Source organism: Tenrec ecaudatus, chromosome 6 (assembly GCF_050624435.1).
Source record: "Tenrec ecaudatus isolate mTenEca1 chromosome 6, mTenEca1.hap1, whole genome shotgun sequence".
Taxonomy (NCBI): domain Eukaryota; kingdom Metazoa; phylum Chordata; class Mammalia; order Afrosoricida; family Tenrecidae; genus Tenrec; species Tenrec ecaudatus.
Genome location: NC_134535.1, coordinates 32,801,804 through 32,819,334, shown reverse-complemented (window position 1 = coordinate 32,819,334; position 17,531 = coordinate 32,801,804). Strand labels below are relative to the sequence as shown.

Sequence of the window (17,531 nt, the reverse complement as noted above, 5' to 3'; positions counted from 1 at the left end):
CTCACTACACCACAGAACTCCTATAAGGTCTCTGTAGTTAAAATATTGTCAGAGTGCGTCAAAAGATAAACACACCATTGGAATAGAAGAGTTAGTAAGCCAAGAGAAATGAGAGGGCTTCAAGTTCATGGGAAAATGAAACTGAAAGACAATGGAAAGATTCCACAAACTCTTTTGCACATTCTCAAATACCTAAATATACATACCATATATACTTATGTATAAGCCGACCCGAATATCAGTCAAGGCACCTAATTTTACCACAAAAACTGCATTAAAAATGTGCTGAAAAACACGGTTACATATGAGTATATATGGTATACAGAAATGTATAATAAAGGTACTATTACAAATCATTGGGGCTACGGGTTTTTTTTATAAAAAAGGAAAATTGATTAGTCATTCAGAAAGCGACAGCACTTCACACGGATTAAAGATATAAATGCAAAGATAAAATCATACAAGAACAAAAAGAAGTGTGAACTCCCCTTTAACTTCATTACAGAAGACTATGGCACAAAATAATAAAGAATTCTACATAGCAAAAAATATCATAAAGCCAAAGACAATTGTCAAAATGGGAAAAATATTTGCAACATATTTCAAAGTTAAAGGAATAATATTTCTAATATATACAGCTTTTTAAAATTTAATAAATCTTTTTATTGGGGCTCATAAAACTCTTATAACAATCCATACATACATCAATTGAGTAAAGCACCCTTATACATTCGTTGCCCTCATCATTCTCAAAATTCGCCTTCCACTTGGGTTCCTGAATCAGCTCATTTTCCTTTTTTTCCCTCCCCGATCCCCCCTTCCCCCTGAACCCTTAATAATTTATAAATAATTATTTTATCTTATCTTACACTGCCCGTCATCGCCCCTCACCCACCTTTCCATTCCCCATCTCCCAGAGAGGAGGTTACACATAGATCCCCAAGATCATTTCTCCCTTTCTACACCCCCTTTCCTCCCGGTTTTGCCACTCCCACTGCTGGTCCTGAGCAAGGAGTAGGGGAAAATGGCCAAAGAAATCACTAGGAAAAATAAATAAACAATTCACTAAAAAGGTGTAAAAGTAGTCCTTAAATATATGAAGTTATATAATCTCATTCATAGTAAGAGAAACTTCTCACTTATCAAAGACAAAAAAATTAAATAGTAAGACATCAAGGCTGTGAAGAAACATTCTCATACTCAAGACACTACTTACTGGTAGTTAGGCAAAATGCTAGAATTTTAATTTTTTTTAAATATGTCCTCTCAGGACTGTGGAAGGCTGAATGAGCTGATGGCTGTAAAATACCATGAGTCTCGCTCGGGTTGCAGGACCTGTCACTTCAAATACCACTGCTGTGATGCTTCTATGTTAGCATGCTGTCCGACTTGGCATGGTTTCTTCATTTCATTACTATGACCACAATAGCCCTGGTGGTGTAGTGGTGACATATTGGACTGTGATCTGCAAGATAGGTAGTTCCAAACCACCAGCCACTCTGTAAGAGAAAGTGGGCTTTCTACTCCTGTACAATAATTAGTTTCAGAAACTCACAGGGGCAATTCTACCCCAGTCTATAGGGTTGCTAAGTTCTACCCCAGTCTATAGGGTTGCTAAGTTCTACCCCAGTCTATAGGGTTGCTAAGTTCTACCCCAGTCTATAGGGTTGCTAAGTTCTACCCCAGTCTATAGGGTTGCTAAGTTCTACCCCAGTCTATAGGGTTGCTAAGTTCTACCCCAGTCTATAGGGTTGCTAAGTTCTACCCCAGTCTATAGGGTTGCTAAGTTCTACCCCAGTCTATAGGGTTGCTAAGTTCTACCCCAGTCTATAGGGTTGCTAAGTTGGCCACTGACTTGATGGCAATGAGTTTCCTTTTTTTTTTTTTTGGTGGAATGCCTACTTCACTTTATTTTTTAAACATTTTATTGGGGACTCATATAATTCTTATCACAATCCACACATACATCTATTGTGTCAAGCACATTTCTACAATTGTTGCCATCATCATTTTCAAAACATTTCCTTTCTACTTGAGCCCTTCGCAACAGCTTATTTTTGTCCTCTCCTCCCCCACCCACCTTCCCTCATGAACCCTTGATAATTTATTATTGTTTTTTTATGTCTCACACTGACCGATGTCTCCCTTCACTCACTTTTCTGTTGTCCATCCCCCTGGGTTTGTAGATCATTGTGATCGGTTCACTGTATCTCCCCCCCACCTTCCCTTCCCCTCCTGGTATCACTACTCTCTATATTGGTCCTGAGGGGTTCATCTGTCCTGGATTCCTTGTGTTTCCAGCTCTTATCTGTACCCGTGTACAGGCTCTGGTCTAAAATGCCAGAATTCTTGTGGATGGAAACTGAACATTAGCTAACAAAACTCCACATGTAATTTCTGGTTTTGGACCATTTATTCACTTCAGAAATTTATCCTTAAGTTATCCCTCCAAGGAAGCACAAGTAAGGGTGGTGCAGGAGGCAAAAGGAAACAGAGGCAAGCTCTAGGAAGCAAAAGCATGGATAAGGAGATTAACAGAAGTGTGCACTTATGTAAATACATTAATCCATAACAATAGTGGTATGGGCCTCTGTACATACATTTATAAGGCAATACAATAAGGCTGCAGACGGGCCTTAGGCCTCTGCTCATACCTTCCAACAACACAAGAACACTTTATTCTAACTAATTGGCATTCTGTGATGCTCACCCACCACACCCCACTCTACACGATCGCTGAAGACGAAATGGGTACATAAGAAGATGGGCTGAGGACAGAGGACGGTACCCTTAAAGGCTTGAAGTTACACAAGTGGCCATCCAACAGTGAAGCAACAAGTCCACACAGAAGAAGCATACCAGCTGGTGCGATCGTGTTATCATCGAGACCAAGCAACAGACATCAGAAGACTCACAACAAACAGAAAACAAACAAACAAAAATGCACTGGTGAGAATGGAGGGGGGTTGGAGCGGAAACTCAAAGCCCATCTATGGATAATGGAACATCTCCCCACAGAGGGGTCGCAAGTTGGGAATGAGTCATTCAGGGTGCAGAACACCAATGGGTCACGTAATATACCTCTGATCCCTTGAGGCCTCCTCACCCCCACTATCAGGACCCCAGTGCTGCTTCCTACTCTGGACTAGACAGTAGCACATACATAGGTAGAGGCAAGAGATAAAACTCACAACACACGGAACCCAGGAACAGCAACGGGAACAGAAAAGGGTAGGGGGAAGGCAGGGATATGTGTGGAGAGGGGGGCACCAATCCCAATGAATGGCAGATAACCACACACACCCCCATACAGGGGGAAGAATAGAAACCAGAGGGGAAGGGAGACAGCGGTCAGTGTTGAGATTTGAAAATAATTAACAATCTATCAAGAGGCCACCAGGGTTGAGTGCGGGGAGGTCGGGGAAAAAAAGAGGAGCTGATCCTAAGGGCTCTGTGGAAAGTAAATGTCTAGAAAAGAACGATGGAATATGTGTACTAATATGTCAGATACAATTGATGTATGGATTGTAACAAGAGTTGTAAGAGCCCCCAATAAAATGATTTTTTAAATAAAAGATATCTCTCCAAAAACACAAAAATACATACATGTACAAAATTATTCATTGTAGCATAATTTATAATCATAAAACTTTGTAAAGTATTCAAGCATAGAAGGACTAAATAAGCTATGTCACATATAAACAATGGAGTGCTTCGTAGTTGTGAAAAAACAAGACCTCTGAACCATCAGAGAATTTCAGGATACACTGTTATCTAAGAAAAATGAGACATAAAAATACTTATTCACTCACTTGTGGAAATAAAAACCAGGAAGGATAAACCAAAGATTAACTTGGTTAGAAGGGGTGGGTAAGGAAAGATGGAGGGCAGGGAAACAGGGCAGAATGGATGAGAGTGGCACTTTCTTGAATATACCGTTTGTACGGCTCTGTCCTTGATGCTTCACACAAATATACTAATTAATACAATCTAAAAGGTGAAGGCTCAAAATGGAATGAAAAAATAAGATATAAAACTTTTATAGATAATAAAAGCAAAATGAAAAGAAGTTTGGGTAGAAAAGGCAACCTAGGTATGATATACCTTTAGACAATTGTATTTTGATTATATGCTCTAAGGCTAAATGTAAAAAGAACTGTACACATAAGTTACTATGTTTATATTTCGTAGTTATAAATTAGTCATTATTCAAAACTATTTTATACATACTTTGCCACTGCCACCGAGTCAATTCCAACTCATAGCAACTCAAAATAGGGTGTCTTAGGCTATGCTAGTCTTTCTTCTGGAGAGCAGGTGGGTTTGAACCACTGGCTTATGGTTACTAGTCTAACTAATACTTACCAACAGTGCCAGCAAGGCTACTTACAAATACTCTTAGGATGAGGGAGAATGACATGATTGTTGAAGTCAAAATGGGTGCATAATCAAATGTGGTGAAGAAAGCGGATGGTACCAGGTTACTAGAAGATAGAGCAGCTGGAGTCTTGGAAGTTAACTAGTGGCCATCTAAGGGAAGCAACAAGCCCACATGGAAGAAGCACACTAGCCTGTGTGATCATGAGGGGTTAATGGGATCAGGTACCAGAAGAACCAAAACAATCATATTGATGTGAACGAGGGGGGTTGGAGTGGAGACCCAAAGCCTATTTGTAGACAATTGGACACCCCCTCACAGAAAGATCACAAGGAAGGGATTAGCCAGCCAGGGTGCAGTATAGCACAGAGGAAACACAATCCTCTAGTTATTTAATGCTTCCTCCTCCCCACAACCATGACCCCAGTTCTGCCTTACAAATCCAGCTAGGCCAGAGTATGTATGCTGATACACATGAGCGTTCTTGGCACAGAGAATCCAGGACAGATAAACCCCTCAGGAGCAGTAATGGGAGTAACAATACCATGAGGGTAGAGGGAAAGTGAGGGGAGAAGGGGGAACCTATTTCAATGATTGACGTATTAACCAACCCCTCCTCCCCAAGGGGGACGAACAACAGAAACATGGGTAAAGGGAGACAGTGGATGGTGTAAGATGAAGATCATCATTTACAATTTATCAAGGAGTCATGAGGATGGGAGAGTAGAGGAAGGGAAAAAAGAGGTGCTGATACCAAAGGCTCAAGTAGAAAGAAAATGTTTTGATAATGATGGCAACAAATGTAGAAAAGTGCTTGACACAATGGATGGTTGTGTGGATTGTGATTAGAGGTGTACAAGACCCCAATAAAATGATTTTAAAAAGAAAAAATTCTAAAAAACACGACAATTTGATTTTTGTTTTTTAAAATCATTTTATTGGGGGCTCATACAACTCATCACAATCCATACATACATCAATTGTACAAAGCACATTTGCACATTCTTTACCCTCATCATTCTCAAAACATTTTCTCTCCACATAAGCCCTTAGCATCAGCTCATTTCCCCCTTCCCTCCCTGATCCCCCCTCCATCATGAACCCTTAATAATTTATAAATTATTATTTTGTCATACCTTACACTGTCTGACGTCTCCCTTCAACCACTTTTCTGTTGTCTGACCCCCAGGGAGGATGTTATATGTAGATCCCTGTAATAGGTTTCCCCTTTCCACCCCACCGTCCCAGTATCACCTCTCACCACTGGTCCTGAAGGGATCATCCGTCCTGGATTGCCTGTGTTTCTAGCTCCCATCTGTACCAGTAAACATTGTCTGGTCTAGCCAGATTTGTAAGGTAGAATTGGGATCATGATAGTGGGGGAGGAGGAAGCATTTAGGAACTAGAGGAAAGTTGTATGTTATCCTTGCTACACTGCACCCTGACTGGCTCGTCTCTTCCCCACAACCCTTCCACAAGGGGATGTCCAGTGGCCTCCAGATGGCTTTGGGTCCCCACCCCGCAATCCTCCTCATTCACAATTATGAGATTTTTTTGTTCTTTCGTGATGCCTGATACCTCATCCCTTGGACACCTTGTGGTCACACAGGCCGGTGTGCTTCTTCCATGTGGGCTTTGTTGCTTCTGAGCTAGATGGCCGCTTGTTTACCTTCAAGTCTTTAAGATATAGACGCTATATCTTTTGATAGGCTCCATCAGCTTTCTTAACCACATTTGCTCACACACCCGCAGTGATTGTGTCAGGAAGGTGAGCATCATTGGAATGCCAATTTAATAAAGTATTCTTGCATTTGAGGGAGTACTTGAGTGGAGGCCCAATGTCTATCTACAACCTTAATACTAAACCTATAAACATATGCACATAGCTCTATTTCCCCATCCTGATATAAATATATTTACATATGTACATGCTTGTATTTAGACCTCTATAAATGCCCTTTGCCTCCTAGCTCTTTCCTCTATTTCCTTTGACTTTCCTCTTATGACACTATCATGCTCAGCCTACACTCGGGTTTCAGTAATTCCTCTTGGTTACATTGCCTTTGATCATGCCCTACCAAGCCTCCTACACCCTGCTCACCACTGATGTGGATCACTTGCTGTTCCCTTGTCCCTGGGTTTTTAACGCCGCTTCCTTTCCCCTCACCTCTCCCTCTCCCTCTCCCATGTGCCCCCAGAACTGTCAGTCCCATTTTTTTCTTCTTCAAATTGTTCATCCAGTCTATCTTAGACAGACCCATGGAGATAATAACATGCACAAAAACAAAACAGAGCAAAACCAAGCAACAAAAGAAAACAAAACAACAACAACAAAAAGCCAATGGCAAAAAAAAAAATACAACAGCAACAAAAAGGAAAATCTTGTAGTTAAAGGATTGTTTGTTTGTCTTTAGGAGTATTTTCTGGTCGAGTCTGGAAAATACCACAATTTGAATGCTGAAATCAATTTTTCCATCTTTATTTTTCATTGTCCAAGGTTTGTATGCTTATGAACCCAGATATAAATAAAATATATATCACCTGGATTACTGCAAAGATAAATTTCTTGGTTTTTATTATTGTAGTATAGATGTTTTAGTAATTGCGGAATCTGTGTGAAGAGTAATAGAAATTCTTTATACTATTACTATACTTTGGTAGCTGATATTATTTCAAAATCAAGTTTTAAGATTTATAAACATAAATAGGTATATATACATATATACACATATATAACCTAATACTCTGAAGTTCCTTTCTCGCAGACTCTTCCGCCATTTGTGAGGCCCGTAATTTCTCTTCACACTGATCTTTTTCTGATTGCCTCCAGACATCATGCTCCACCTTCATTTTCTCTAGATCTGCTAATCTGTTCTCAAGTTCTAGCCTGAAACAACAGATGAGAATTATGTTACCAGAACTACAAATAGAATTGTTTGACAGTAAAATGTTTTCCTTTGCAAGGAGACAACATAAAATTAGGTCATTAAGTACTTACTTTTCATCTTGTAATGCCACTAGTTTTTGATAACCTTCTTCCTTGGCAGCTTGTACTTTACGGATTAATTCACGATCTTTTTCCACTAAGAGCACTTTGTGGTATTCAACAGCTGACTTGAGAACTTCATTGTCTGACTGCAATCCTAATTTTTTAAGAGAAAATATTACATTTAAAATTATTATGTAGCTTAGAAAAAAAATACAATTTATAGTAAGCATTTGTTAGAAAGACAAAAAAAGTAGTAGAAAATAATTCACCTTGGATAGACTGATGAAGTAAGAACCAAACATAAAGCACAGTTAATTTTTCTGTCATTGCTTACTTAGCACATAAAAAGACCTTTAATAAAAGGCATTTACTCATTTGAACCTCAGAGCTGGGCAGATCAGCTCAAGTTCTGGGACACAGACAATAGATAGCATCATAAGGAAGTGGTATGCCAGAGTTAATAAAGCCGCAGAACCCTAAACCTAGGATCCCGACAGAACAAAATAGAATATGGAGATTTCACATTTTTGCAATGATTTCACAATCTTGGCATGAATTCTGCAGGTAGAATACAATAAATAGACATCGAATTCAAAAATTAAACTACAATGCAGGGCTGGATCCCATGAGCAAACGCATGAGCTACATCAAGAAACTGGTAAGAACAATCATTCATCATAATTTCTGACTGATAGGACAGAGTCACAAGCCATGAGCAGCTTATTACTGAAGTAGACTGAAAATTAGAGCAATATTGATGAAAAGGTCATGCTAAGACTAAACTAAAACTTAAAAAAAATAAGCCTAAACTGAACTAGGCTCCAGTAACTAGCCTTGGCTATATATCAATAATTTTCGTATTTCTTTAGTTATAGAATCCACCTCTTTTCTTTATTTTAGTCTTATCATAGACTAGAACTAATAACTACATGATCTGAATAGATTTAAAACTAAAGCCAGAGTATGAAATCTCATTTTAAAAGTTTCAATTAACTCATGTATTAACCATGACTATGACATAAACACAGCTGCTTTAAAGAAAGAAAAAAACTTGCATCTATGAATTATCCAAATATTTAGCATATAAACAAAATATAAATATTCTACATGTGCTCTAAGATGAGAAAATTGAATTAATAAAAAACTCTGGAAATAAAAATTGAGGTAGACTTTACTCATTTTACTTTGTTCCCATGCAAAACTGACAGTAGAAAGCATGGAAATGATACGTCACCGTCCAGTTCACTTTGAACCTTATTCTTTTCTCTTTCTAGCTCACTCTTAGCTCTTGCTGCCTCCAGTTTGATGTCCGTTATTTCAAGTTTGTTTGAATGTTTAAGTTCTTTGACCTGTTAATAATTAAAAAGTGAAGTTACTATTTATCATTTTGGGTCATTAAGTGCTTACCCAGAAAGCCTGTTTGGGATTACAGAATAGAGTGTAACTACCTCCCAGGGAAGCTGGGGCTTCACTGCCTGCAACAATACGCTGCGCCAGATGACACCTAAGAAACCAGTCTTTTCCTGTGAATTTCAGTCACTTCTTAATACATGACTGGATGGGAAAAGGAAGGGCAGATAGGAAGCTATCGAGAAACAGGATCACCTGGTCAGCTCTGGAAACAGTGGTGGCTGTTGATAGGAAGAGGAACACCACACAAATAACTTACCCTGTCCAGTCACACGCGGTCACTCTGAGTGGAAGGCTAGGCATCTAACAACAATTTGAAGGTAGCACAATCAACTTTATCTCAGAAAATTAACACTAATTGCAAACGTGCTAAATTAAAAACTGGAAGGTAAGTAAACCATTTAAGAGACAAAACCAAAAACCAAGTCCACTGCCATTAAGACAATTCTGATTCATATCAGCTCTCCATAGGGTTTGAGATTTTAAGTCTGTACGGAAACAGATTGCTTCATCTTTCTACTGTACAGAGTGCCTTAATTAAGAGGCAAAGCTAACAAAAGGGGCAGGAAAGAAGCAGCCGCTAAATTTGTTTCAGAACTTAATGATGCACAAACTCTCTGCCACTGAGTCAATTCTGTCTCACAGTAACCCTACAGGAGAATGAACTGTCCCTGTGGGTTTCCGAGAGTATAACTAACTACAGCAGTAGTAAGCCTCATCTTTCTCCCTTGGAGTGGTTTTGAACTGATGGCCTTGTGGCTACACATAACCCATTACATCTCCAGGACTCTTTCAGTAATATACAAGCAGCTTCAAAAGGTTCACAGAATTTTTAATTCCATCTTTAATAAACTTTTTTCTTTTTATCATCTTATTGGGGGCTCTTATAACAATGCATACATCACTTGTATCAATCACATTTGTTCATATGTTGCCATCATCATTTTCAAAGCATTTTCTTTCTACTTGAGCCCTTGGTGTCAGCTCCTCTTTTCCCCCTCCCAACTGGCCATCTCACCATGACCTCTTGATAAATTATAAATTGTTATTTTCATATCTTATGCCATTTTCTGTTTGACCCCCTCCAGGGGGGGGTATATATTGATCATTCCAATCAGTTTCCCCTTTCTCCACCTTCTCCCCCCAACTTCCCCCTACCTTCATGGTATCACTACTCCCCTTACTGTACCTGGAAGTGTGGGGTGGGGGTGGGGGTTGTAATCTGTCCTGGATTCCGTGTGTCAAGGGCTCTTATCTATACCAATGTACATGTTCTGGTCTAGCCGGACTTGTAAGGTAGGTAGCACTGAGTCATGGTAGTTGGGGGGTGGGGGGGGGGGGAGAAGGAAGCATTAAAGAACTAGAGAAATGTCGCTATATTTCATCTGTGCTATACTGCACCCTGGCTGATTCGTTCCTTCTTTATGACCCTTCTGTGAGGGGATGTCCAACTGTTTACAAATGAGCCCTGAGTCTCGACTCCAACCCTCCTCATCTGCATCGAAACGATCGTTTGCTTTGGCTCTTCCAATGGCTGATCCCTGATCCCATGGATACCTCGCAATCACACTGGCTGGTGTGCTTCTTCCATGTGGGACAATGAACTTTTTAAAGTCCACCTGTATATAGATATACATGTGAATGGAGAGGAAGTAAGTGTGTGGGAGGATTAGGGGGGAGGGGTCAGAGGGTCATAATATATATATATGTATATAAAAATAAAATTTGAGACATTATTGCCAAAACCTCGTTCTTAAAAAAGAAACAACCTTCCCTCTTCTACACCCCCCTAAGTACCCCCACACCATACTGTTGATGTGATTTGTAGTTACTCAGTATGTGAACACAGAGCAAAGCTCCACAGTTTCCAATGGCTAATTTTTTCCAACAATTTTATTGGTACTTAATCCAGATATCACACAATAGTTCAATCTTATCAAGAAAAGTTGTACAATCACCACATTCAATTTTAGAACGCGCCCCATCATGGTTAAATTGCTTTTTAAATAAGTTGTATAATCACTACAGGTTCTAGTGACTATTCCCTTCCCAACTCCCACATCCACCTTTTGTTCCCCCAACCCCCTTGCACTCTCTTACCTCCAGCCCCCCCACCCCTACTTCCCCTACAAACCCTTACACATCAGTTCTTATCTCTATGCCTTTACTCCCCTGTAAACTGGAAAACCCAACAGAAACAATAAAAAACATAAAAAAATAAAGTGGTAAAGATAAGATATCTAATAATACAGAGATAAAAATACAAACAGTAAGCAAGAAATAAAAGGCCACCATGAATATTTAAAAGGCCAGGGAATAAATTTTTGTCATGGAACAAACAAAAAGTATTTGTACCTAGAAGAATTTCAGGTTGTGTCAGGAGGGAGGTCAAGTGAACAAGTATCAAGTTCAATCCAATATACTCACAATTACAATGATCTCTGATAGTAAAGCTGTTTGAGACCCTTGCCTGTGGTTTGTGGGGATCTGCAAGCGACTTAATCAAGCTAGATACTCCACAGATCGGTTTGGGGGTCCTACTTTCCTCCATCGCCATCTACAAATTGGGTGTTCAAAATTTAGGCTCTGATACTTTTTCCCTTTGTCATATTTGAATTTTGTTATTATTCTATCTGGATCACACAAGCTGATATGCCTTCTCCATGTGGACAATTTGGCTCCTCACTTAGATGGCTGTTTGAATAGAAGCCTTCCAACTGATAGCTGGACATCATCTGCATCCTTCAGCACACTTGGCTGTAGCATCCTTATCTTCAACGATCATTTCATAAAGATGAGAATCGAGCAGGGTCATCTTATCAGAACTAACTCTTCTTGGATTAGGGCTAGAGTTCAGTGGGGACCCATAATCCATCTGCTTGTTCCTGAGATATGCATGACTCAAGTTTACTTTGGTAGTTGCAATATGCATTATGACAATTTCAAAACCCCATGAGACCAACTACACCAACATCAGCTGGTTTAGCTAGCAGAAAACAAGAGACAAGCAGACTAAAGGCAGGGAAACAAAAAACCCCATCCAAACAGAAAAGTAAATCATTGTCAATCATCCCCCTGGGGTATAAGGCAACTGCACTGTAGCATCACCGAGATTTCCAATGACACATCACCCTGCACACTCTAGGTATGAGGACTCTATGCAAGTACAGCTCCACCAGGAGCTGCAGCCCATGAGTTGTGGCTCCACACAGTTCAATCTCCCATTCAACTGAGATCTGTTCACGCTAGAAAACGACAAATACACACAAGCCAAATATGTAAAGTGTGAAGTCATAAGGATAGGAAGCTTAAGGGTATGGAGTCTAGTAACAATGGAAACTAGAAAAAATTCAGGAAAAGTCCCAGGTCCAAGAAGAGTACAGATAAGAATGAGAAGCACCTCAATCAGAGAGTCCATCTGTGAAAGATGCTGAAAATTTGACACGACTGGTTAAATTCATAATTAAAAGATAAAGCAAATGAATGCTGCTGCACTGCTAAGAGCAAAAGACCTAACTCCAAAACAACGGCACTACACAACGGCTAACTTGTGCTGCCACCGCTTTGCATTTCTGAACCTCCTTTCCAACGCTCTTTTCTGTGAAAGCAACGCTGGTTAACTAAGTGAAGGCAGCTAAGGCCTATTTTAACAACTTAAGCATTTTGTAGAATGTTTCTTGCTACATTACAATTTCATGGACCGAATTTAAACTAAAAACACTTTAAATTTTTGAAAATTGCAACTACAATGAACATTCAATCATCATGACAAATGTAATTACAACTTCTATTATATACTAATTGGAAAAGGTTAAGGATGACCTGGTGTTCATTTATAAACCACACTGTAAGATGCTTTAAATATGAGGTGGAAAATAAGAGCCATCTTATTTTATAGAAAGTTATCATTTCCTGATAACTTCAAGAGTAGCTATAGAATAAAAACCTATTTGTTATTCATTCCACTCCGAGATCTACTGAAATGAGAAAACATTTTCCAGCTAACCAGTAATTATTAAAATTGAAAGAACACTGTACAGGGGCTCAGGAGACAAGCGGGGCTGGACTGTGAGGCCCACTTTTGCTATTAAGCAAATGATAACGGCTAGGTACTTGTCTCTGCACTTAAATTACTCACGTAACTTTTTCTTTAGCTCTTTATTTCTACAACCCTGAGAGAGGAACACACTTATACTAGGAGTAAACTAATTAACTTCCAAAACACACCAAATTATTTTATTTAACATGAAAAAATTACATGAAAATGTATTACACATAAATCTAAACTAAATCTCAGTCTTAATAACGTATTTTTTTTCTGTTTCTAGATCCTTAGTTCTTAATCTTCTTTGGGATCAGGTCTCTTGAAAATCATAGGAATCCTAAAAAAATTTTTCCTAAATTAACTATATAATGTAAAAATTAGTTTATACTTTCAAGAGATTTCTGGTCTTTAAAACCAAATCACCTTACTTTTAACAAATATTTTTCATTAAGATTTGGCCTTTAGATTTACTTATGTTTTGAAACAACAGCAGTGATTATCCAGAGAATGCAACTTAGTACTTTTAAAACCTCTATTAAGAAAGGGAGGTTGAGGGGAATGGGGAACTAATAACAATGAGTGCAAGACAGAAAAATGCTCTAAAACGGATTGTGGCGATGATTGTACAACTCTTCTTAAAATGCTTGAATTGTATGATATATGAATTATAGTCAATGAAACTTTTTTTTACAAAAAAAATCATGATGGTAACTTATGGGGTTCAGAATCTGTTAAGACTACACAGCCACAAGAAAACAATCTCTATATAAGCAGACAACAGACACATAACTGAAATCAAATGTTATCCAAAGAAATTCTGGATGCACAATTCAGTAAAATGGTACATAAATTCAAGATTTTTCCAAAGGTCAGAGATGGTATGACCTCATTAATTTAATGGCGCCCTAGCTAAATTCTGCCCTGAAGGTGCTGCAAGTTAGGCCTTGGGCTATACCTGCCAGATTGTTGGTTCAAACCCACCAGTCACTCTTCAGGAGCACAAGAGGTGGCTGTCTACTACCCCCAACAGATTCACAATTGCAAAAATCTTTATTGTTTGTGTCACTTTAAAGCTATCATCATTTACTGAATCCTCAAAAGCAAAAACCTTATGAGGTAATTACATGAATTTTACTCACAGGAAGTAAAATGTCTTTTAAGGCCATCACTTTCAGGCCATTTTTGGTACAGCTTTTAACCCAAGACACAGATATTCACACAGTTTTGTTCTAAAGCCTAACAAACATTTGCAAATTTGCATAACTCAGACAAATACACCCCAGGTGTTCTTTTGCATTGCAAACAACCATTTGCTGGAATTGCAAAATGTTGACAAAAAAAGTCAAGTTGCAAAGAAAACTGTGACAGTCAATTTTGAAATATTATTTTTAAATTTATCCTTTCAAAGAATTTCTTTTACATACAAGATTTCAAATGAAAATTTGACTTGTCTAAGTTGAAGGATGGTCTTTAAATACTCTATTTGTATGCAAAGTAATGCAAGTGTGCCTTAAAAAGACAGGCAACTCTTAGCAATGTGTTAATAAATAGAGCAAAATAAATAATAACTACACTACATTGCTCTTCTTTCAGCAGACAGTAGAAATCATCTGTGCTCTAACTCTAAAAGCAAATAACAATCGAGGAAAAAACATGTACAGAAAAAAACGAGAAATCAGAGTTAAGAGTTAGGACACAGGTGGGCTACAGAGCTCAGGTAAAACGTGCTGAATAAAGCACTTGGTAACCAAGAAAAGTCAGAAGTCACATGCAAAAGCCCAGCAAGTCCAATGTTCTGCTGACCAGCTACAGTTTGGGCATTCCAAGCAGTCCAGTCTGGCTATTCAGGTCCAGAATAGAGTTCCTTTACAAGCACTGGGGCACAATGTTTCATTGTTACAAACGTGAAAATATCGTATATACTCCTGTATAAGCAGAGTTTCCCAGCACATTTTCTTTTTTTTTTAAACCATTTTATTAGGGACTCATACAACTGTTATCACAATCCTTACATACATCAATTGTATAATTAGCACATCTGTACATTCCCTGCCCTAATCATTTCCAAAGCATTTGCTTTCCACTTAAGCCCTTTATGTCAAGTCCTCTTTTTTCCCCTCCCTCCCCTCTCCCTCACGAGCCCTAGATAATTTATAAATTATTATTTTGTCATATCTTGCCCTATCTGGCATCTCCCTTCCCCCCCTTTTCTGTTGTCTGTCCCCCAGGGAGGAGGTCACATGTAGATTCTTGTAATCGGTTCCCTCTTTCCAACTCACTCACCCTCTACCCTCCCAGTATCGCCCCTCACACCCCTGGTCCTGAAGGTATCATCTGCCCTTGATTCCCTGTGCCCCCAGCTCCTATCTGCACCAGTGTACAACCTCTGCTCTATCCAGACTTGCAAGGTAGAATTCGGATCATGGTAGTGGGTGGGGAGGAAGCATTTAGGAACTTGAGGAAAGCTGTGTTCTTCATTGGTGCTACACCGCACCAACTGACTCTTCTCTAGATCCCTCTGTGAGGGGATCTCCAGTGGCCGACAAATGGGCTTTGGATCTCCACTCAGTCTCCACTCTGCACTTCCCCCTTCATTCACTATGGTAAGATTTTTTTTTTGGACGATGATGCTTTATACTGATCCCTTCGACACTTCGTGATTGCACAGGCTGGTGTGCTTCTTCCATGTGCGCTTTGTTGCTTCTGAGCTAGATGGCCGCTTGTTTACCTTCAAGCCTTTAAGACCCCAGACACTATCTCTTTTGATAGCCGGGCACCATCAGCTTTCTTCACCATATTTCCAGCACATTTTCAATGTAGTTTTTGTGGTAAAATTAGGTGCCTTGGCTGATATTCAGGTCGGCGTATACTTGAGTATATACGGTAATTCATATTGGAATTAAAGAGCTTGAGAAAACTTGTGTCCTGAATTTTTGTGTTGTATTTATTTCTATGTATACTCTGTTACATATCTGTTCAAATAACCAATCAAATTAGAACTTCATCAAATGTAGAATTTACAGAAACTTAGTGTCAGGGTCAGTCAGAGGCCTGGATAACCTATAAGATCTTAATGACTTATCCCAAATTGCGTCATATGAGCCAGTTCACAGGTCATGTCCAGATAATTTATCACACCGCCCCTCATGACACCGAAGTGTACAAGCCGTGGGTACAAGACCAACCATTATGCTGGATTAAGGACAAATCAGGGAGCAATAATAAGGGCCAATGGGAAAGCAGGATAGGGGTTGAGGTGAGCCAATGGGGTCCTGTCACCTCACACATAAAATCCAATGTCATACTCCTAGACCTGGTTGGCTTCCTCAAATTCTGAGGCAACCACTTCAAGACTGAAGCACACTTTGCTTTTTAAATCTTTGCTTCACTTACTGTCTTCAAGGTATGGCTCTCTCTGTCGTGCTGGCAAAGCACTCAGGAGAAACTTGCTCGGCTTTCTTGGAGGAAGAAAAACATGGTGACATGGATTTCCGACCCATCTCACTTAGCAAGGGTTCTTTGGAATGTTAGAACAGTATCTCACATCACATTCTTCCTATCACATGAGGAAACCAAATCCCAAAGTGATTCAGTCACTGCTTAAGATTAAATGTACAATAATTAATACAGGAGGGCCAGAACTAGTTAATGGACTCAAAATGCTGTATTGTTTGCTACATTATCTTCTCATTTAAAACTATCACTTGTATATTATCGTTTCCATCACCAACTGCTATTTGTGGTCAATAATGTGGTAGTTACATAATCTCGTGTCAACCTGAGGATATATGAGTGAAGGGGTCTAGTCTAGCCTGTCAATCAGGCCACAGCCTGATGCCTCCATGTGGGTGGGCCTTCTCATGAGAATTCTGGAAACTTCCTTTCTTCTTCCCTTCCTCTCTCTCAGCTTGGCATTTCTTGTTGACAAGCCACATGGAGCCATGCTGATGGCAGCCAGAGCCCTGGAGATGCGATGCTTCCACTGCCATTGGATGCGCAGACTTTTCACACACTGGCCTGTGATCTTCCTTGCATGTGGTGAGTGAGTCTAAAGAGAAATTTATGGACTAGTATGGGACCTATGGGCTAATATCGAACTTATGCACTTGATCCAGACGGGGCTGGGATGTTTTCTCAAAATACAATTGCTCTTTTATATGAAGCTCTTACACCACATATATGAATGTCCCTGGATATGTTTCTCTAGTGAACCCAACCTAACACAAATACGATCTTTAATCTTCACAAAAACCTGTAAGAGGTAGGAGGCGAGGGAGGTGCAGACGCAGGATTCATACACAATCCCATTGGATTCAAAGCTCATAAACTTTTCCATTATACTTCATGACTTTATCTAAAATGGTAACAGTTTTAAATAGTTTAACATATATTAATTTTCACCTATAAACTAAACAACTATGCTCATACTCAAGATTAAAATATTTTAATAGTTAAAAATCCCTGCTTTCTTGGTACTTCCATTTGGTTGGGAGTGAAGATGAGAAAGGGAAAAACAAAAAGCAATCACCTACCAGAATGTGTCAATAGCTTCAAATAAACGTACAGCAGGTAAGGTTGAAAGTGTGCGGTAGAAGACAATTTCATAAAATAGAGAAAAGGAAACTCTCTGATGTAACATTTGAAGGTGGTGCAGTGGTTATGCATTGGGCTGGCACCAGCAAGGTCAGCAGTTTGAAACCAACGGATGC

General features: G+C 39.3%; 1 protein-coding gene across 3 annotated transcripts in view; it reads right to left on the bottom strand.

Moving 5' to 3' along the window:
* CEP83 (centrosomal protein 83) overlaps positions 1–17,531 on the bottom strand; it is a 131,703-nt gene that overhangs the window by 28,122 nt on the left and 86,050 nt on the right. For all 3 annotated transcript variants that reach the window (XM_075551174.1, XM_075551172.1, XM_075551173.1), the window contains 3 exons: positions 8,602–8,716; positions 7,377–7,521; positions 7,116–7,265 (listed from right to left, as the gene is read on the bottom strand). In XM_075551174.1, coding sequence (XP_075407289.1) covers positions 7,116–7,265; positions 7,377–7,521; positions 8,602–8,716 — 410 coding nt within the window. The remainder of the gene's footprint in view (positions 1–7,115; positions 7,266–7,376; positions 7,522–8,601; positions 8,717–17,531) is intronic.